We start from the raw sequence: 20,678 nt of genomic DNA, 5'->3' as shown, positions 1-20,678 counted from the left end.
AGGAAGCTGGGCGATGTTCTGCTGGAAAGTCCTGATGTTCATGTAGATGTTATTCAGATGCTACATACGACCTACAGAAAGACCCCTCTTGAAGCCCGTTCCTGCACATCCACACTGCAAATCACTATTCAGAAACGGTTTGAGGAACATGACAAAGGTGGTGACCTTTGAAAGATTCCCCAGATCATAAGCCTATTGAAAATCTTTCGGGCGTGTTGGATGAAACCTGTTCCATGGCTTCACCTCGCATCTCACAGGACGTACCGTCCTGGTGTCGGAGTCCAGGATGAAACCAAATAAGGAAGTGAAGAATATTGGGCAGGTGGTTGTAATGTAATGGTTGGTTGGTGAAACAAATGGAGAGCGGGAAAATAAATCAATCCTCCATGCTGAAGCTTGTGTCTGACGACCTCAGTGTTTATCTGGACAAATGTATATTTACTTATTTTATACTAAAATGTCAATTAGTTACTAGCTCGTTACTAGATACTAGATTTAAAACAGTATTTGTGTTTACCGTGTTGTCAACGCACCTAACATACTTAATCTACATACCAGAAGGTGTGTTAAATATTCATCCCAACCCAGATCATGTGTGCTGCTTTAATTGAATAGTTGTGGGTGTTTCCCTGTGAAACTCGAACACCTGAGTCATATGGGAGGAAACAGGTGTGGACACTTTTTTTTTTCTGGAAATGTTTTTATTTATTTTTTTTTTTTCTGGATGGAAAAATGTCATGAGAAGGAATTTGCGGGTTTGGCCGCCTCTCCAAAGCGGCGTGATTGAGGTGTTAAACCTGTTTTGTTGGCTGTTGAGGTGCGTTAAAGATGCCTCTTTTAAAGAACCAATTGATCGAGGAGGTAAACATAGTCGTAGTGCCACTCTGCTCTGTCTGTGGTGGTGCATCAACATGGCAAGTTCTGCTCTGAACATCTGAAACGAAGCTCCACACAAGGTCCTAAGAAAAAGGTCAGTTAAAGATTGTTTTACTTCTACACTAAAACATGGAATGGAATTAAATTGGTTGTCAATTGGAATTAACTAATGAACTATTATATGGAAATGGTTTTGGGTATACAGAATACTGTAATTCTGTATATATTTTAAATGGATCTATAAGCAGATTTAATCACTCTACGGTCAGAGAATCAACTTTTAAACATTATAATAAAAAATAATAATAATATTAGCATTGATTAAGATTTAATTTTGATTTTTTTTCTTGTTTGAATGCATTACCCAATTCATTTGTCCTGCTCGATATAATGGAATTATTCCCAAAATATACCTTGTGTAAAACCACGTTGCTTAGTCACATATACACAAAGTTAGAAGTTTATATTCATTCGCAAAAGTGTCGCAATGTACATTATTATACAGGAGCACTTTTTTAAGCCTGAGGGTGTGGTTCGGTACATAATCTCCTTTCTTCTGGTTAAACTCGTTTTCTGAACCACAAAACAAATACCTCAAGGTTTCGGGTCTTGTGAGTTTTTTTTTCTCTCATTCCTGTGTGATGATCCTGACGAGAACCCGGAGCTCACGTACCGTAGTATCACACGAGCATGGTGTTTAAATGCTCAGAATAGTGTTGTTTTGGACTGTATTTAATACTGACAGTCGACTACAATGGCTTAGGATTACAGTTTGCGTGAATAAGTCCTGTATTTACGCATGTATTACCTCACGCTTTAGAAATGAATGAACATTTGGTGCCACCCAGATGAAACTGAGGTCCTTCCACAGTCGGCACTGATTAGGGATGGCACTTCATTAGGGATAAACAATTATAAGGAACAGAATGCAATAAATGTACACATTCTTTATAAAACCTCGTTATCGGTGTGAAGCTGCTTTGAGACGAAGTCTGTTTTAACACCAATTGAACTTTGAATTGAATTAAATGTTGAATATTTAAAAAATGGAGGAGAAAAATGTGTATTTTTGTTATTTGTAAAGACCTGATGTTGTTTAAAGAGACTCATTTTTCAGTCGTACTGGTTGTGAATTTGTTTCAGAGCTGGAAATGATCAATTATTTTGGGCAGCACAAAGTATAAACCCAAATATTTAGTGTTTGTGTCTGATTATAGAGGTGACAGAAAGCGGATGGACTTTGTGCAGAATGCAAATGAACAGCTGTGATTCTATTAGAAAATAATCAGTTGGCTACAAGACGATCGAGCAGAACGCAAATTATATTAACTAAGTAGTAGGTGATTTCCTAATATTATTTCCTACTTTTTTTGGATGATTTACAGTATTTGTTTTATTTCCTGACTTTATTAAAACAGCTGTTTTTTCTCATTTTTCATTTACAGGCTTAGGCCTTGCTTTTCCTGTAGAAATATGGTATGTATATATATTAATATATATATTTAAACTGCATTTTATTGTTTTAGTCATTGAGTACATTTCATAAGAACACTTTGTGCCTCCACTCTTCAGACTAGTCACCGACGGAGCCTGTCTGAGAGCATCGTACTCGAGGATAATGACAAAACATATGTGCGTGTCTCTGGAAATAACCCTGAGGACAGTCACAAAGGTAAACACTTCAATGTACTGTAGTAACAATAAACGACTTCTTTATAATTCACACTACTGCACGAACAGCTTGGACCAAGTGCACCTGCTCAAATGATCAGAGACACACAAGTTTCTCTGTCTCATTATGCCATATTGTTTTGTTCATCCACTAAGATGACTCTTAATTAATCTTAGCTACACTGCTTTTACTCAGCAATAGTCATTCCAGTGGTTTCTATCCATCTCCAGACATGTCCAAGAACTGTCTAGAGAAACATCAGCTCTACTCAATGTGCTTTTTTTGAACATCCCATTCCACTTTTAGTCTCCGTTTGCTCTTACAACAGCCTCCACTCCCCTGGGTAGATGTTCCACTAAATTTTGGAGTGTGCTTGTGGAAATGTATTCAGCCACAAGGGTGTTAGTAAAGTAAGTACTGATGTAGGTGAGGAGGCCTGGGGTGCAGTCAGCATGAAAGAATCATCTCGGAGCATCCGTGTGCCTCTGACATTGTGCTAACAATTTGGAGAAGAACCACATATGCTTTGAAAAGCCAAGAGTCCCAATACATTTGTCCATACAGTGTATGTATTCATGTGATATGTTTTTGCGATTACAGGAATTGGAATTGCTGGTGCCATGAAGAACGATGTGATTGACATACTGAGACTAAGCAAAAGCTCCAGTAAAAGTTTAGAACATCTGGATAGCAACATCAAAGCTCCAAATGAGGTTTGTTTAAAATGTAACCTGCAGCAAGAGCACAGCTGTGCTGTAAATGCCTTAAATATATATTTGTAACTGTTCACAAAATGTTTTTACAGCTTCGTATGGATACTTACACCAAGCTTTACAACACCAAGGTCAAGAGGTTTATGAAAAGAAGCCGAAGAGGAAAAAAACAAGATGATGTCAGTGACACTCTAACGGCTCAGCTGAGACATGGGAGGACTGATACCCCAGACATTTCAAGTTTAATTAAACCTGGTACTAATTTTAAAAATGACTCCACAGGGCCAGAGTTTAGTTTCTCATCCCAAGGTATGGATCCAGAATATGGTCATCCTGACAGTTACATTAATGGCCTTTCAGTTCCAAACGTGGACTTCCAATCAGCCAGGGTGAACACGCCCAGGCCTAAGTCTCATAAAATAGGGACACCTGACCTCGATCTCACACGTCCTTACATTGGGGGAGAATTCAGTTCTGCAGAGATCACAACCCCAGATCTAGATAGAATCAACAACCCCAATTTACAAATGCCACATTTCAATTTTAAAGGTCCAGATGGTGATATTGGCCTCAGCAATGACATCAAAGCTCCTGACTTCAATATTAACGCTCAATCGGGAAAACTAAAACGCCCAAATTTGGATTACAGACTAATTCGCCAGGAGGAGAGGTTTATGACCAAGATGTTAAACTGAACCTCCCAGAAGCTGATTGGAGGGCACCAAGTATCAAGACGCCTGACTTTAACATCAGTGATCTATCAGGAAAACATAAAATGCCAAATCTGAAAGGCCCCAATATTAAGGGAAATGTGGGTTCACCAGACATGAATTTTTCTTTCCCTGAAGCAGATGTGAAATCCCCTGATATTGACATTGATGGTCCTACAGGAAAACTGAAAATGCCCAAAATAAAACCCCCCAAATTTGGCCTTTCAGGTTTTAAAGGACCTGACATTGATGCCAAAGGAGAACTAGAAAGACCTGATATGAGTTGGTCCTCTGATCAATTTTATGCAGATGTTGATGTTCCTGACATAAACATAGATGGACACAAATTTCCAAATGTGGACATACCATCGGGTAAATCAAAAATGCCCAAATTCAAAATGCCTGATTTTGGACATTCAATACCTAATGTTGAGACACCTGAGGTGGATCTCTCTCTGCCAAGAATGAAAGGAGATCTGAACTCGCCAAACCTCACAGCCCCAAATTTAGATATTGATGCCCCTACAGGTAAAATCAAACTGCCAACATTTAAAGAACCGAAGGCTGATATCGGGTCACCTGACTTCAACATTAATGCTCTATCAGGGAAACTAAAAATGCCAAATCTCAAAGGCCCCAACATTAAGGGAGATTTAAGTTCACCAGATATGAATTTGGCTTTCCCTGAAGGAGATATGAAAGGGCCAAAACTAGATGTGAAATCACCTGATATTGACATTGATGGTCCTACAGGAAAAATTAAAATTCCCAAAATAAAACCGCCAAAATTTAGCCGTCCAGGTTTTAAAGAAACTGACATTGACATGAACGGAGACTTCGAAAGACCCGATTTTAGTTGGTCCTCTCATAGCTTTGATACAGATGTTAATGTTCCAGACATGAACATAGATGGACCCAAAATGGACCTACCATCCGGTAAATCAAAAATGCCCAAATTCAAGATGCCTGAATTTCACTCAGTGCCTAATATTAAAGCACCTGAGGCGGATCTCTCTTTTCCTAAAATCAAAGGAGCGCTAAACTCACCACACCTCACAGCCCCAGATGTAGATGTTGATGGACCTTCAGGAAAAATCAAAATACCTAAAATGAAAACACCCACATTTGGCATGCCTGGTTTGAAAGGACCTGACCTTGATGTTAAAGGAGACTTGAAAGGACCAGATTTGAGCATGTCCTCTCCTAACTTTAATGCAGATGTTTCTGCTCCTGACCTGGACATTGATGGACCCAATGCTGCTGTGACACTTCCAGACATGCACCTACCATCGAGTAGAGCAAAAACACCCAAATTTAAATTTCCTGGTTTTGGACTCTCAGGATCAAAAGTCAAGACACCTGAGGCAGATCTTTCACTTCCTAAAATGAAAGGAGAGCTGAACTCACCAAACCTCAGAGCTCCAGAGTTCGATGTTGATGTCCCTACTGGCAAAATCGAAGGACCATCCTTTAAAGAACCAAAGTTTAATCTCAAGTCACCTGATTTTAAAATCAATGCTCCATCAGGGAAGCTAAAAATGCCCAATCTCAAAGGTCCCAACATCAAAGGAGATTTAGATTCACCAGACATGAATTTAGCTTTTCCTGAAGGAGATTTGAAAGGACCGAAACTAGATATAAAGTCCCCCAATTTTGACATTGATGGACCTTCAGGAGAATTCAAAGGACCAACCCTTAAAGAACCAAAGTTTAATCTCAAGTCACCTGATTTTAACATCAATGCTCCATCAGGAAAACTGAAAATGCCAAATCTTAAAGGTCCTAAGATTGAGGGAGATTTAGATTCACCAGACGTGAATTTAGCTTTCCCAGAAGGAGATATTAATGGGCCGAAACTAGATATGAAGTCCCCTGATTTTGACATCGATGGACCTTCAGGGAAATTCAAAATGCCTAAAATGAAATCACCAAAATTCAGCATGCCTGGTTTGAAAGGACCAGACCTTGGTGTTAAAGGAGGCTTAACAGGGCCAGATTTGAGCATGTCCTCTCCTAACTTTGATGCAGATGTTTCTGGTCCTGACCTCGACATTAACAGACCCAATGCTGGTGTAACACTTCCAAACATGCACCTACCATCAGGTAAAGCAAAAACACCCAAGTTTAAATTGCCTGGTTTTGGACACTCTGGACCAAAAATCAAGACACCTGAGGCAGATCTTTCACTTCCTAAAATGAAAGGAGAGCTGAACTCACCAAACCTCAGAGCTCCAGAGTTCGATGTTGATGTCCCTACTGGCAAAATCAAAGGACCAAACTTTAAAGAACCAAAGTTTAGTCTCAAGTCACCTGATTTCAAAATCAATGCTCCATCAGGGAAAGTGAAAATGCCAAATATCAAAGGTCCCAACATCAAAGGAGATTTAGATACACCAGACATGAATCTGGCTTTACCTGAAGGAGATATTAATGGGCCGAAACTAGATATGAAGTCCCCTGATTTTGACATCGATGGACCTTCAGGGAAATTCAAAATGCCTAAAATGAAATCACCCAAATTCAGCATGCCTGGTTTGAAAGGACCAGATCTTGGTGTTAAAGGAGACTTGAAAGGGCCCGATTTAAACATGTCTTCTCCTAACTTTGATGCAGATGTTTCTGGTCCTGACCTCGACATTGACGGACCAAAAGGTAACATGAGACTTCCAAACATGCACCTACCATCAGCTAAAACAAAGACCCCTAAGTTTAAGTTTCCTAGTTTTGGACTCTCTGGACCAAAAGTCAAGGCACCTGAGGGAGATCTTTCACTTCCTAAAATTAAAGGACCGAATGTCACAGCCCCAGAGTTAGATGTTGATGTCCCTACTGGCAAAATCAAAGGCCCAACCTTTAAAGAACCAAAGTTTAATCTCAAGTCACCTGATTTTAAAATCAATGCTCCATCAGGGAAGCTAAAAATGCCAAATCTCAAAGGTCCCAACATCAATGGTGACTTAGACACACCAGACATAAATTTAGCTTTCCCAGAAGGAGATTTGAAAGGACCGAAACTAGATGTCAAATCGCCTGATATTGACATTGATGGACCTTCAGGAGAATTCAAAGGACCAACCCTTAAAGAACCAAAGTTTAATCTCAAGTCACCTAATTTCAAAATGAATGCTCCATCAGGGAAACTGAAAATGCCAAATCTTAAAGGTCCTAAGATTGAGGGAGATTTAGATTCACCAGACATGAATTTAGCTTTCCCTGAAGGAGATATGAAAGGACCAAAACTAGATATGAAGTCCCCTAATTTTGACATTGATGGACCTTCAGGAAAATTCAAAATGCCTAAAATGAAAACACCCAAATTCAGCATTCCCAGTTTGAAAGGACCAGACCTTGGTGTTAAAGGAGGCTTGAAAGGGCCAGATTTGAGCATGTCCTCTCCCAAGTTTGATGCAGATGTTTCTGGTCCTGACCTTGATATTAATGGACCCAATGCCGGTATGACATTTCCGGACATGCACCTACCATCAGGTAAAGCAAAAACACCCAAGTTTAAATTGCCTGGTTTTGGACTCTCTGGACCAAAAATCAAGAAACCTGAGGCAGATCTTTCACTTCCTAAAATGAAAGGAGAGCTGAACTCACCAAACCTCAGAGCTCCAGAGTTCGATGTTGATGTCCCTACTGGCAAAATCAAAGGACCAACCTTAAAAGAACCAAAGTTTAGTCTCAAGTCACCTGATTTCAAAATCAATGCTCCATCAGGGAAAGTGAAAATGCCAAATCTCAAAGGTCCCAACATCAAAGGAGATTTAGGTTCACCAGACATGAATTTGGCTTTACCTGAAGGAGATATTAATGGGCCGAAACTAGATATGAAGTCCCCTGATTTTGACATCGATGGACCTTCAGGGAAATTCAAAATGCCTAAAATGAAAACACCCAAATTCAGCATCCCTGGTTTGAAAGGACCAGATCTTGGTGTTAAGGGAGGCTTGAAAGGGCCCGATTTAAACATGTCTTCTCCTAACTTTGATGCAGGGAATTTAGCTTTCCCTGAAGCCGATCTAAAAGGTCCAAACCTAGATGTGAAATCACCTGGTATTAACATGGATGGACCTTCAGGAAAAATAAAAATGCCCAAAGCAAAACCACCCAAATTTGCAATTCCTGGTTTTAGGAGACCTTACATTGATGCAGATGTTTCTGTTCCTGACCTTGACATTGATGGGCACAAATCATCCAAGTTTAAGACGCCTGATCTTGGAGTCACGGGACCTAAAGTCAAGGCACCTGAGGTGGATCTTTCACTTCCTAAAATGAAAGGAGAGCTAAACTCACCAAACCTCAGAGCTCCAGAGTTAGATGTTGATATTCCTACAGGCAAAATCAAAGGACCATCACTTAAAGAACCAAATTTTAATATCAAGTCCCCTGATTTCAACATCAATGCTCCATCTGGGAAATTGAAAATGCCAAATCTTAAAGGCCCCAACATTAAGGGAGATTTAGATTCGCCAGACATGAATTTAGCTTTCCCTGAAGGTAATGTGAAAGGTCTGAAACTAGATATGAAGTCCCCTGATCTTGACATTGATGGACCTTCTGAGAAAATCAAAATGCCTACAATAAAATTACCCAAATTTGGCACTACTGGTGTTAAAGGAGACTTGAAAGGGCCAGACTTGAGCATGTCCCCTCCCAACTTTGATGCAGATGTTTCTGGTCCTGACCTTGACATTGATGGACCCAAATCGTCCAAGTTTAAGATGCCTGATCTTGGATTCACAGGACCTAAAGTCAAGGCACCTGAGTTGGATCTTTCACTGCCTAAAATGAAAGGAGAGCTTAACTCACCAAACCTAAGAATCCCAAATTTAGATATTGATGTCCCAAAAGGTAAAATTAAAGGACCAAGTCTTAGGTCTGATATCAATTCACCTGAATTCAACATAGATGATTACTCAGGGAACCTGAAAATGCCAAATCTCAAAGGTCCAAAGGGAGATTTAAGTTCACCAGATATGAATCTAGCTTTCCCGGAAGCAGATGTGAAAGTGCCAAAGCTAGATGTGAAGTCCCCCTCTATTGGTTTTGACAGTCCTACAGGAAAACTCAAAATGCCGAAAGTGAACATACCAAAGTTTGGCATTGCAGGTTTGAAAGAACCCGACCTTGATGTAAAAAGAGACTTTAAAGAGCTGAATGCGAACATGTCTTCTCCTAAATTAGATCTGGATATTACTGGGCCTGACGTTGACATTGATGAACCCAGAGCTAATGTTAATGGTGTGGCACTTTCAAACATGCGCTTGCCATCAGGCAAAACAAAAACATCCAAGTTTAATTTGCCCGATTTGGGGTTTTCAGGACCAAAAGTAAAGGCACCTGAGGTGGATCTCTCACTTCCAAAAATGAAAGGAGAGTTAAACTCACCAGATTTCGCTATCGATGTCCCTACAAGTAAAATTAAAGGACCAACTTTTAAAGAACCAAAGGTTGATATCAGGTCACCTGATTTCAATGTCAGTGCTCCATCAGGAAAACTGAACATGCCTAAATTCAAATCCCCCAAAATTAGGGGAGATGAAGGTTTCCCAGACACGAATTGGGATCTCCCTGATGGAGATTTGAAAGGTCCAAAGCTTGATGTAACCTCCCCAGACATTGACCTTGATGGTCCTACAGGAAAATTCAATATGCCCAAAGTCAACACACAAAAATTTGGCTTACCACATTTTACCGGACATGACGGAGACTTCGATATGAACTTGGACCATGAATTCGATGTCAGAGCTTCAAAGCTAGATGTGAAATCTTCTGCAATGGCTAAACACAACCTAGAAGGGCCACATTTGAACTACTCTGCAATGGATTCTGAGTTTGGGACTCCTGACTATGACTTTCATGGACCATCAGCTAATCTTAAAGGACTTGAAACAGACCGTACACGTCCTTCAGGGAAAGTAAACTTGCCTGGCACGTTGCACAGCAGTTTGAAATTCAAAAAAGGCTTAGAGTCTTTAGTGTCAAGCATGGAACTTGAAGTCCCAGATCAATCCATGAAGGGGTCAAAGTTTAAAGTGCGAACACTTGTATGATGAGATGAATTTCAAAATGATCGATTTTATGTATTTCTAAATAATATATAGGGGTTTTATTCATTTTCATGTACATTTGTAAAAAATATATATATATATATATATATCTATATATATAAACAAATCACAACTACATATAAACCATATGGAACGTGTCTAAACTTTCTTGCTTTGTTTTCATGCTTAGTACCACAAGCACTTTTACAAGTTTGCACATGTACACTGCGAGTGTGTAGAACTGTGTGGGATTTAATTATGGTTGCAATGCATTCGAATTCATATTGATGTGAATATTTTAGACATAAATGATGTTTAAATGTTCGAAACCTTTGTCAGTGTAAATAACGATGTAGGATTCTTTTGTGCCTCTTTTTATTGTGTAGGATGCATTTGTTGTATTTGTTCAACTCTGTTTAAAATTGTTGTCAAATCATTGTCTCGAAGTGATTCTTTAAATAGTTTGTTTTGTAAGTATCACGAATAATTTTTCAGTTTTTACATGCTTTTGTTTTGATAATTAGTATTTTACATTTGTTTTTTTAAAGTCATAATTACAAAATAATTAACCAAATCCTTAAACAATCCGAATTTGCTCTTCACCTCCACTCTTCTGGGAAGATGTTCCACTAGATAGATTTTGGAGTAGGTTTGCATGCTCGTTCAGCCAGTTAGTAAAATCTGTTGTCGATGTGAGGAGGCCTGGGGTGCAGTCAGCTTAATCCCAAAGGTGTTGATTAGGGTTCCACAGAGCTGCACAGTGTGGTCTCCAATTGAAGAAAACAATATCCAGAGGTTGGGATGAATCGTGCAGATCCGAAAAGAAGAAGAACCCATAATGCTATCATTTGTTTAGACCTGTTAAGACTTGTTTAGACTTCATCTAGTAACTAAGGTATGTTCTATCTAGTAATCATCACTTCCATGCTATCTACAGGTTGGTAATAGTGGGTTTATGTGCTTAGAATATATATTCACCAGAGAATGGAAAAGAGAATGTAGGCCTATATTTGCCATCGCAATCAAACCAAATATCTCTATTTCTTCTTTTCTCTATAACATTCTTTTCCTCTTGCACTTTTACACACGTCCACACCGAGATCTCTTGCACAGCTTAGCATCATCGTCAATGTAGCACGGGGGCATAGGGTGCCATTTGGGACAAAAAAAACATTATGATTTTGTGAATAAGTTGTGTTGGCGATGTGAAGTGGAATTGGGAAATGACAGCGGTAACAAAGTGTCTTTGGCCTCCAGTATCGCCAAGCTGCCACTCTTGGGCCCTTGAGCAAGGCCCTTAACCCTTTGTACTCCAGAGGCGCTGCATCATAGCCGAGCTCAGCTTTCTAACATCTATGTGCGAGAAATGCATCGTAGTAGAAATGCACATAGAAATGCATCTATGATACGGGAGAAAAGAATTGCACTGTGATGTAATGTACATGTGACAAGTAATAAGAAGGATATTTATTTAAGAGGGGAATGCGGACATTAAACACTAATAAAACCGGGTGAAAATTAGTATATATTGTTTTTAATTTTAATTAATTTAATAGTCTAATTTCCATGTGTGTGAGAGATTAAGAGATTAATATTGTGGTTATTTAATCAAATTTTGCTAACATTTGCATGCTGCTGGAAAAAATAGGCCTATAATATAATGAGAATGTGGTGTTTATGTGGTGAAAGATGAGTGCAATTATAGGATAAGTTGTGTCAAAGTTCTTTTTCACGAATTTTTGTTTAATAAATGCTGAAATTTTGAGTTCAGTAAAAAAACCTTAAACACCCGAACATCATTCGGCTCTAATCGGAAGTGTTCGGGATTCGCCGCCATTTTGTTTTGCTTCCTGGACTTCCGGGTTTCTCAGAACTCGGGTTTTGCTGCTGAAGTCTTTCCAGCAGCAGCTTCTCTCACCTTATTTCCTTTTCCGCGACTAAAAGTTTAAAGGTTTCGAAGACCAGGAGATGATTTAGTATGTCTGCCGAGCCTGTGTTTTGTTAGCTGTAAGTGAAAAGTGGAATACATTTCTTCAGCTCCAACTCCAAGTGGATACCATGAAGCTCCGGTTCTTCAGCTGGTTCTCCGTGTGATTTAGTGGCTGGAGTTGGATTTTAGTTTGTAACTCTGTGAAACGTAGCAGGAACCTGGTTTCTTTCAATGCTGTTGGAGAGAGGAACCGCATAGTAGCCGCAGGTGAGACTCATAATCCAGTCTCCAAGTTTATTAATATTATTATTATTATATTTGTATTGATCAGAATAAAATCATGAGGTGTTTATGTGGTTTCTAAGCTTCTGTTAAAGCAACCGGGCTTGTTTCTGTGTTGACACCCTTACAGAAGTCTTTCCATGGCAAACGTCTGTTCTATATCTATAAACCTTTTAGATATATAAAGAATAAAAGCCAGATCATTGCTCATTTCCAGCCATAATCCTGGGCTTTTCTCTCTTTTTCTCCTGACATCTTGCCCAAGTTCTCTTTGCCCATATATTCCCCATTTCCTTGTTCATGCTCATGGAATGATGTTTTTCCCCCCATTATGAAGTTATTAGTGTGTTAGATGTGTGACTTTGTGATCGATCGCTTGGATTCAGCAGCTCTGTATCTCCACGCTCACCTGAGAACAACACCCAGCTCCTGAGGACATCAGATCCAGAACGCTGTTCCTGCCCACCAGCTTTGTGATACTAGTTTATACGTGATAGAACGTCACAGACGGTAAACAAGCTGATTGTGTATAAGACAGTTGGATATTGTTGATATCAGGTTCCTTCTCTCATGACGAGTGAATTAATGGAATACTCAAAGCTTTCTCGCTTTCAGATCACACGAGGTTCTCCACACGATGGGAGATGATTCGAAGGTTATTTCGCTCCGTAGATCAGGGAATGTGTAATCACATGAGCTGCGTTTCTTGTTTCCAGCTTTCGCTCCTCGCTGTTGCTGGTTTGGTTGCTGGTGATCCTGCTGAACAACATTCCGCTCGGGAACTGAAGCCGCGTGTCGCTCACGTCTGCCTAGGTGTCATGGGTAGAAGATATATACGTGTGGAAGAGCGAGATTGAGAGAAAAAGGAAGAGAGACGTTTCAGGTGCTCAGGAAATGGAAGGTCTAATCAGCATCTTATCAGACTGGTTTTGGGAGCTGTAATGATAAGCAGTCAGGAGGAAACTAGAAAACAACCAGGGCTTTTTTTTCTTACCCCCAGTTTGGAATGTGTTTCTTTTTTATTTGCATGTCGAAAAAAGAAATGGCAGCAGCGGATGTCACAGCTCTGTTTAATTATTGACACGCTCTCTAAATATGTACTAAACCATCCAATCCTTTACATATACTCCATGATGGAGCAGATTCAGTTTCATTTTAGCACGCATGTTTTAATTTCAGTATGTTTTCATGCCTCGACTCTTTACAATAAACACCAGCACCTGAGAATAAAAATATGTCTCCTGTCTTTCATTCCCAGAGCTTTTGTGAGCAGAAACACAGCTGAGGTGATCGTCACCGTTCTTGAAGAAACGCCATCATGCCTATTCCACCTCCACCTCCTCCCGGACCTCCACCTCCTCCTTCCTTCAGCCAGGTAGCTCTTCCACTCTACGTTCATCTCCTATTTTGTTCCGTCTTGGTTGAACGAGGACGTGATAAAATAAATTTCGACGTGGCACGACTTGAACCTCTGTCTAGAATGAATGATGTCTTTTTGGTTCCCAGGCTAACGCTGCGCCTCCCAAGATGTCACGTGATGAAGCTAAAGGAAGAGGAGCTCTGCTGTCGGATATATGCAAAGGAGCCAAGCTGAAAAAAGTCACAAACGCCAATGACAGAAGCGCACCCATCATTGAGAGTAGGTCACCGAGATGAAATCAGGATAACTTACACGTAACATTAATGTTTGACAAGACCTTCATTGTGGCTAATCATTCATCTGATATGTGTGTGTGTTTTCTCAGAACCTGGAGGGGGTGGAGGTGGCGGCAGTAGTGGAGGAGGAAGCGGAGGGGGCTTAGGTGGCAGTTCTGGCCCGATGCCAATGGCAGGCCTGTTTAGCGGAGGAGTGCCTAAACTTCGTCCAGTGGGAGGTAGTTTTTTCAGGTCCTTCAACAGAGAAAGACCTCCAGTCATCTTCAGCTCAACTAGCTTGAGTTATCTTCCCATTCAACTTTCCCAGATGCTTAAATCTTTTGTGATCCAGAATTCCAGAACCGCTGCTTGAATTTGCACACGTTTCTGTGTCATAACGTCTTACAGAAACTCTTCGGCTTGAGATTCACTGATGTGGGATTTTACCGATGGCTATTTTGGATTGTACTTGCCGATAAAGAATGAATCGACCAAATGGATAAAAACAAAAAAGACACTTCATGTAAAATAGTACTGAACTTTATTAAAATAAACAGTACTGTATCATGAAAATGTGCTCAATGGAATAAATATGAATTAATCCCTGCAGCACACGGTCTCGCGTGTAAAAACAAACATCGCGTGGTGTCAGTGATGCTCCTCTAGAGGCCGCTCTCATAATGATGCAACCCGGAAAAACTATTAGTATGGATTTTTCATGATCGTTCCAGCAATCAACTCTTTTTGCCGATTAATCGGTCGACTTTTATTCACGGCTATTAAATACATTGCTTGCTAACGGCTTCAAAATCATAATGCTTTTAAACCATTGCAGCTCAATAACTTGTCCTGAACAGGTGCAGCCTGTTTTACATTATACATGTAGAATTAAACAGTAAATAATGTTGATGACATCGTGTATCTCTTTACAGAGGGTACCGCTGGCAGAGCAGCACTGCGGCCTCCAGGTTCCCGTCCTCCTCTTCCTCGTCCAACGAGCCAACAGGCCAATGAAGAGCGCGCCTCGCCACCTGAGCGACCCAGGAATGCCCGCCCTTCTCTACCTGACATTTCGAAACCGAGCGGTGGCAACACCAAACCCAACAACCCCGCCCCTCCTCCACCTCCGCCTTTCAATCGACGTGCCAATAATCCTCCTCCTGCTCCCAGTCCGAGCTCTGGTCGCTCTTATGGGCTAGAGAAGCCCCTCCCACCCCCGAGTGCAAACAGAGCCCCTCCTCCACCATCACCTGCCCGCGATGCCCTGTCAAAACCCACTTCTCGCTCTTCCCCTGCGATTTCTTCATCTCTACCGCCGCCTCCTCCTTACCGACAGCCCCCTTCGGTGGCTAACGGTGACCCACCTCCTGAGTTGCCACAGAGGCGGAACTCGCTTAACAGGCGAACTAATGGGAACACTCGTACTCAAGCCCCACCCCCACCACCACCCCCTTCCCAGCAAAGCAGTCGGCCACCACCACCATCTCGAGAACCTCCAGGACGACGAGGAGGTAATATGTCGTTATCTTCTCTTATTCACACTGATGTTTGAAAAGAGGTTTTTTTTTTTTTTTTATTGTTAAAATTGTGCATGTTTGTGATTTATAAGGCCAAGCTCCTCCTTCTTCATCTCGGAACGGGAACCGTGACGCTCCTCCTCCTCCTCCAACCCGCATGCAAAGCGGAACCTCTCAGAATTCTTCGGAAAGCCGGACGAGGCCCCCACCACCCTTCTCCTCCGGTCGCCAGCATTCATCCCATCCACCGCCACCTCCACCGATGCGCAACGGACACACGTCAGTCTCTAGGGCTTTCAGCGGTGAGTCTCACGCCACATCCCAGAAAGCTTCTCCAACAGGGGTAGAATCCAACCTCTGTGTTCCACAGATATACGTCCTGAACACACCGTGGTTTCCTAATGTGACCTGGTGTCAATATTTTTGTCACTCATCGTATATGGGCAAAAGTTTGCGGACACCTGATTTGTTTGGTGAACATCCTGTTCCAAATTCTCTCATTTACCTGTTTGAATTTTTCATGGAAGACTTTCCACTAGATTTTGGAGTGTAGTTGTGGGGTTTAGTGGTCATAAAGCCAACAAGAGCAGAATTACGATCAAGTAATGATCTCATGTGAGGAGGTCTGGGGCTTCAGTTTATCCCAAAGCTGTCCATGGGGGGTTGAGGAGGTCAGGGATCTGTGCAGAACACAGGACTTCTTCCTCACCAACCTTCTCAAACAATGTCTTCATAGATTTTGCTTTGTTTGTTTGTAACGATCGAATTCAGAACATACATTTTTTAGAAATATATTCTCATCTTAATTGTATATTTGTTTTATTTATCCTGTAACGTTAGCATTAAATCACCATTTTGGCTTGTTCGTGGTTTAGCATGGATATTTTTGGTTACTTCTATCCAGGTTTTCATCTGAATTTTCTGATTTTTCAGGAAAAATTTTTAACTATTTCTTTCTGTATGAGTAATAACATACATCTATATCAACTGTGTGTGAGAGAGAGACTGTACAAAGGGAATAATTATAATCTTTGTTTTTGAATAAAAGCTTAAAAAGTAGTCTGAGAGTACACTAGAGGTCAGGACACCTGCGGCTGATCATTTTTATCTGACCTTTGGATGTTATCAGAGTCGGGGAAATAGCACAGCAGTCAAATGATCTCTCAGGAATTCAAATCGAGCCTCTGCACTTCCTCTTTATGTAAACCAATACAAAGCAAACTCCGAATGCAGAGGTCTTTTGAAATCGGCTCAGGTGGCAAGAAACATGTCTATGGTGTGGTAGTCTGGTCCTGCTTTCAGGTGGAGATGGTTGAAAATTGGTTGGAGAAGAGAAATTGAAAGCTCAAAACAAAAACAAACAAGCATGGCTTTGACCATCCAGGATACTTTGATGTGCTTTTATTAATTATATGCAAATAAAATATGAGTAGACATCGAAGCACAATCAAATAAAACCTGGATAAGGAAATGATTTCTTCAACATCCTAATGCATCTCAAACATATTCTTGTATCCGCTTGCTGTTTTTCCAGATGATTTCGAGTCCAAGTACTCCTTCCATCCTATTGAGGATCTGCCACCTCCAGATGAGTACAGACAGTTCACAAAGGTCTATCCCAGTAAATCCAATAAAGGTAAGATAACCAACCTTAACCTCTGAAACTGCAAAGGTGAACTAATAACTCTCTCTTTAAAATGCATCTGCTAAGGAGTGGGAAATATTACACAACACATCGGTTCTCAAAGTTGATGGGTTGGAAGCAGGAAAAATGGGCAAGTGTAAGATCTGCGCCAGATTTCGATGTCTAGATGTCTGCATCAGAGCTTGTCCATAACAGTGGTCCTTTTGGAGTATTTCTGTATGCACTGATTAGTACATACCAAGTTTGCACCATGAGTCCTCAAGGCATCCCCATGCATGTGTGGGGTGAAGGCTGGCCTATCTGGTCCAAGGAGCTAGTGTTGTTGAAGCTGAAAAGTGAATGCTGGCATTGATAGAAAAGTGCCAGTACACACAGAGCTGCATATGGAGTGGTTGTGGAGCTGTAAAGCGGTCAGAGAGCCCATGCTCAGCTGTGCACCACTCAAAGCTTACAAAGGAGTTGAAAAACCGGATCATGGAGCAGTGGAAAGAGGTGGCCTGGTCTGATGAATCACATTTTCTTTTCCATCACGTAACTGAGATGGCACCATGGGAAAGGATTAGTCAGCTGAAGCATTGCGATGCTTTGGTGATGTTCTGCTGGGAAACCTCAGGTCTTTTTGATCATGTGGATGTTACGTTGATGTTACACACCACGTACAGACCCCCCCTGCAGTTACAAAGACCGCGGCGTGTTGACGATTATAACAGCAGTGTCCTTTTTTAGCAGGATAACACACTCTGAGTTCAGGAACGTTTTGAGGAACATGATTCCAGATTCCTCAGATCTCAATCCGGTCGAGTGTGGTGGCGAGCAACCCTTTTCACTTTAGGCTTCACCTCACAATCTAACGGACTTGAAGGGTCTGCTGCCTGGTAATGTCTGGCAGCCAGGTACCACAACACACCTTCAAGGATCTTGTGGGGTCCAGGGAACAAAATAGGTCTTTCAATCTATAAAATGGCCATTAAAGAATATTTCCCGGTTTATTTGAGTACTACACGATGAGCTAGTAATAAATATCAGTGGTGCTTGTGCTTCAAATGAATTTCTTTGAGAATACATTTTTCCCAGAATGCTTTTCCACCATGCCTGACAATCATCTGTCTGTATCTTCTCACACTGTAGCCATGACTCGAGGAGCTCCACCTGCACCACCTGTCGGGAGATGATCTGCTTTGAAAGAGGAAAACGGCTAAACGTTTCAAATCTATTACACACACACACACACACACACACACACACACACACACACACACACACACACACACACACCATCACCATCACCATCACCATCACAGCTGTATGCAAAAAAGACCAGCAGAATGCAAACTGAAACTTTACCTGGCTAAGTAAAAAATTTCTCAGGTGAAGAGGATTTATGCTAATAAAAATATTAATAATAATACTAATAAATTCTTTATATTAAAAAACAGAAAGTAACCAAACTTTTGCACATGTTTAGAATTTGCGTTTTGCAAATGAACACTAACTATGCATTCCAAGTGAGAGACGCTTAATAATAATAATAATAATAATAAAATGAATGTTTTAAGCACACTACATGATACCGAACCCGCTCCAGTCTGATGCATCTCTCGACCAGAAAACACTGTGCAGTGTCACGGTCCTAATCAATTCATATACAAACACTCAGACTTCAGAGTATTATGAGGACCCAAGCTATACAACCTACTATATTTTTATATATATTTACACATACATACATACATATGTGCATTCCACTTTCTCTGTGGAGTTTATACTGTAGTACCATTTTTGTAGCACTTGTGAATCGAGATTAACGCATAAGAGAATCAGTCGACAATCACTGCGTTCTGATTTTTAAAGAGAAAAAAAGTCATTTTTTCCCGTTAGGGGTTCCATGTGTAGTTATAAGAAATCTTTTTTTTTTTTATAACTTTTTACTTAAAAAAATTAAAAATAGGAAAAAAAGAAAAAGGGATCCTGTAGATTATTTGATCACCATGACTGGTCTAGACAGATTTTTTTAATAGTGCACATCATGACTTCCGAACACCGTATCTAAGCAACTGTGCAGATTACTTTGCGAAGAACGTGGTTTGCAGGATCCGGTGTGAACACAATATTTCTGTCTGTGAAAAGGGATTTTTTTTTTATTATTATTTTTTTTTTAACGATGACAAACTTAGCAGATCCTAACCACTTATTTAGAACTGACCAAATACACGAAGTGCCACTAAGCTCACGGTATTTACAGTAGGCCCTGCCATGTTTGTATGAAGGGCCTGTTTGTTGTCTTTGTGGGGTGCAAACTGTGCTGCTGAAAACACCGTCTTCTCTGTTCGTACTTTCAAATTACTGATTTACACGTCACGCTCTGGCGTATCTGACTGTTTCCAATTTGTCACTAATTTACTGGTACAGATGCTTTTTTTTTTATGATTCTATGTGGATGGTTAACTCTAAATGTGATGTATAATACACAATATGTAAAAATGTGTAATATAGAGAATCAAACAAACTATAAGTGAACATATTACATTAAAAGTTTATTAATGACAATGAGGTGAAGGGTTCGTGTTTTTCCTCGGACCCTTTTCCATGGGTGGTTCTTTATCTTTATTGTTCGTTGAAATAAGTCGCCATGACCTGCCATATGTTCATGCTGAAACTGGGGATTGTGTGTATGACTTTTATTAAGTTTTAAATAAAATTGGTTATGGGGAGTAAATAATTGTGTGTTTTTTTGCTTGTGTTTATCTTTATTTAACTTCTTAATTCAGACAAAGAGCTTTTTCACACGGCCTTTAAATTTTCCCGGGAAATTTCCTCCACCTCAGCAAGCAGCCACCCGCCAGATCAACCCTCCAGAGGGAGGGGCGAGCGTTCCTATTGGATGTTTAGAGCCTTTGAGGTTGAGTTAGCCAATCAGAGCTCAGTGAAATCGCGCCAGCTGATATGTGAGGTTTCTCAGAGCCGCGAAATGCTTCAGTCGGTTTTCAGTCAGCGGGTTGAGCAGGAGCTCTGGATATTTTATTAACACTGGAAATAAAGAGAAACTTTTTATCCGTACATTAGGTAAGATATAAGATTTATTCCCGTTTTAAAGGATGTTTATATTTACATTTATGGTGTTTGTAGAGCTCTAAAGGACTGCGTTTGGAACCCGGAAGTTGTAGATGTGCTGAATTTATTGGCGCCAAATACGAAGAGACACTCAGCTATTTATTATTTTACAGGTCAGGAATGATAGAAAAATAAAAATAAAAAACCTGAAAAGACGAGTTAGTTCATTTTATTTATTAGATTGCTGTTTGCATTTTGTTTGCTGTGTTTTTTTGTGCGTGTGTTTATTGCCTTTGTGAGGATTAGGCGCCAAGAGCTGTGTGGCCTGGTCCACCTTCCTGCTGAAACCTAAATAAACAATTTAATTCCAAATTAATAATGGAGTCTTATTAAACATGTTTTATTTTATTGCACAAGTGTTCATGAAGGTTGATTTCCCCGAGGAAGAAACATTTATTTTGCCTTCTGTCCTGTTCGGTGCTCTGTAGCAGCAGAAGAAGAAGAAGAAAAACCCATATGGTGTGCATGTGAGGAATCCAGGGTTATTTTCTGAGCTGCTTTTCTCACTTTAGGATATGTACAGTTTCTGTAGAG

General features: G+C 40.5%; 2 protein-coding genes across 5 annotated transcripts; both read left to right on the top strand.

The window, feature by feature from the left end:
- Window positions 1-9: 9 nt before the first annotated feature.
- On the top strand, window positions 10-10,458 carry si:ch211-69b7.6 (neuroblast differentiation-associated protein AHNAK). 4 transcript variants are annotated; one of them, XM_046858046.1, is made up of 7 exons: window positions 10-970; window positions 2,094-2,212; window positions 2,322-2,352; window positions 2,449-2,548; window positions 3,149-3,261; window positions 3,354-8,956; window positions 8,993-10,458. In XM_046858046.1, exons 6-7 carry the CDS (start codon window positions 4,037-4,039, stop codon window positions 10,025-10,027), a joined length of 5,955 nt encoding a protein of 1,984 aa, XP_046714002.1. In that variant the 5' UTR covers window positions 10-970; window positions 2,094-2,212; window positions 2,322-2,352; window positions 2,449-2,548; window positions 3,149-3,261; window positions 3,354-4,036; the 3' UTR covers window positions 10,028-10,458. The 4 variants fall into 4 exon arrangements, with proteins under 4 accessions (XP_046714002.1, XP_046713999.1, XP_046714000.1 ...); XM_046858043.1 differs by having other exon boundaries at window positions 3,354-10,458; XM_046858044.1 differs by having other exon boundaries at window positions 2,094-2,216; window positions 3,354-10,458.
- A 1,624-nt stretch (window positions 10,459-12,082) lies between these two features.
- Window positions 12,083-19,752, top strand: wipf2a (WAS/WASL interacting protein family, member 2a). Its single transcript, XM_046856897.1, has 8 exons — window positions 12,083-12,221; window positions 13,495-13,611; window positions 13,743-13,875; window positions 13,982-14,110; window positions 14,804-15,382; window positions 15,481-15,690; window positions 16,923-17,024; window positions 18,162-19,752. The coding sequence occupies exons 2-8, from the start codon at window positions 13,555-13,557 to the stop codon at window positions 18,203-18,205; spliced, it is 1,254 nt and encodes a 417-aa protein (XP_046712853.1). The 5' UTR covers window positions 12,083-12,221; window positions 13,495-13,554; the 3' UTR covers window positions 18,206-19,752.
- Window positions 19,753-20,678: the final 926 nt, after the last annotated feature.

Source organism: Silurus meridionalis, chromosome 9, assembly GCF_014805685.1.
Source record: "Silurus meridionalis isolate SWU-2019-XX chromosome 9, ASM1480568v1, whole genome shotgun sequence".
NCBI classification, from domain to species: domain Eukaryota; kingdom Metazoa; phylum Chordata; class Actinopteri; order Siluriformes; family Siluridae; genus Silurus; species Silurus meridionalis.
Note: the sequence above shows the minus strand (reverse complement) of the source record. Positions and strands in the feature narration are given on the sequence as shown.

Excerpts from the sequence above, each read along its gene's own strand:
- si:ch211-69b7.6 (XM_046858043.1), top strand. The coding sequence starts at position 4,037 with ATGCCAAATCTGAAAGGCCCCAATATTAAGGGAAATGTGGGTTCACCA.
- wipf2a (XM_046856897.1), top strand. The coding sequence starts at position 13,555 with ATGCCTATTCCACCTCCACCTCCTCCCGGACCTCCACCTCCTCCTTCC. Across the intron at positions 13,612-13,742 it reads CTCCTCCTTCCTTCAGCCAG|GCTAACGCTGCGCCTCCCAA; the intron begins GTAGCTCTTCCA and ends TTTGGTTCCCAG. Across the intron at positions 13,876-13,981 it reads AAGCGCACCCATCATTGAGA|AACCTGGAGGGGGTGGAGGT; the intron begins GTAGGTCACCGA and ends GTGTTTTCTCAG.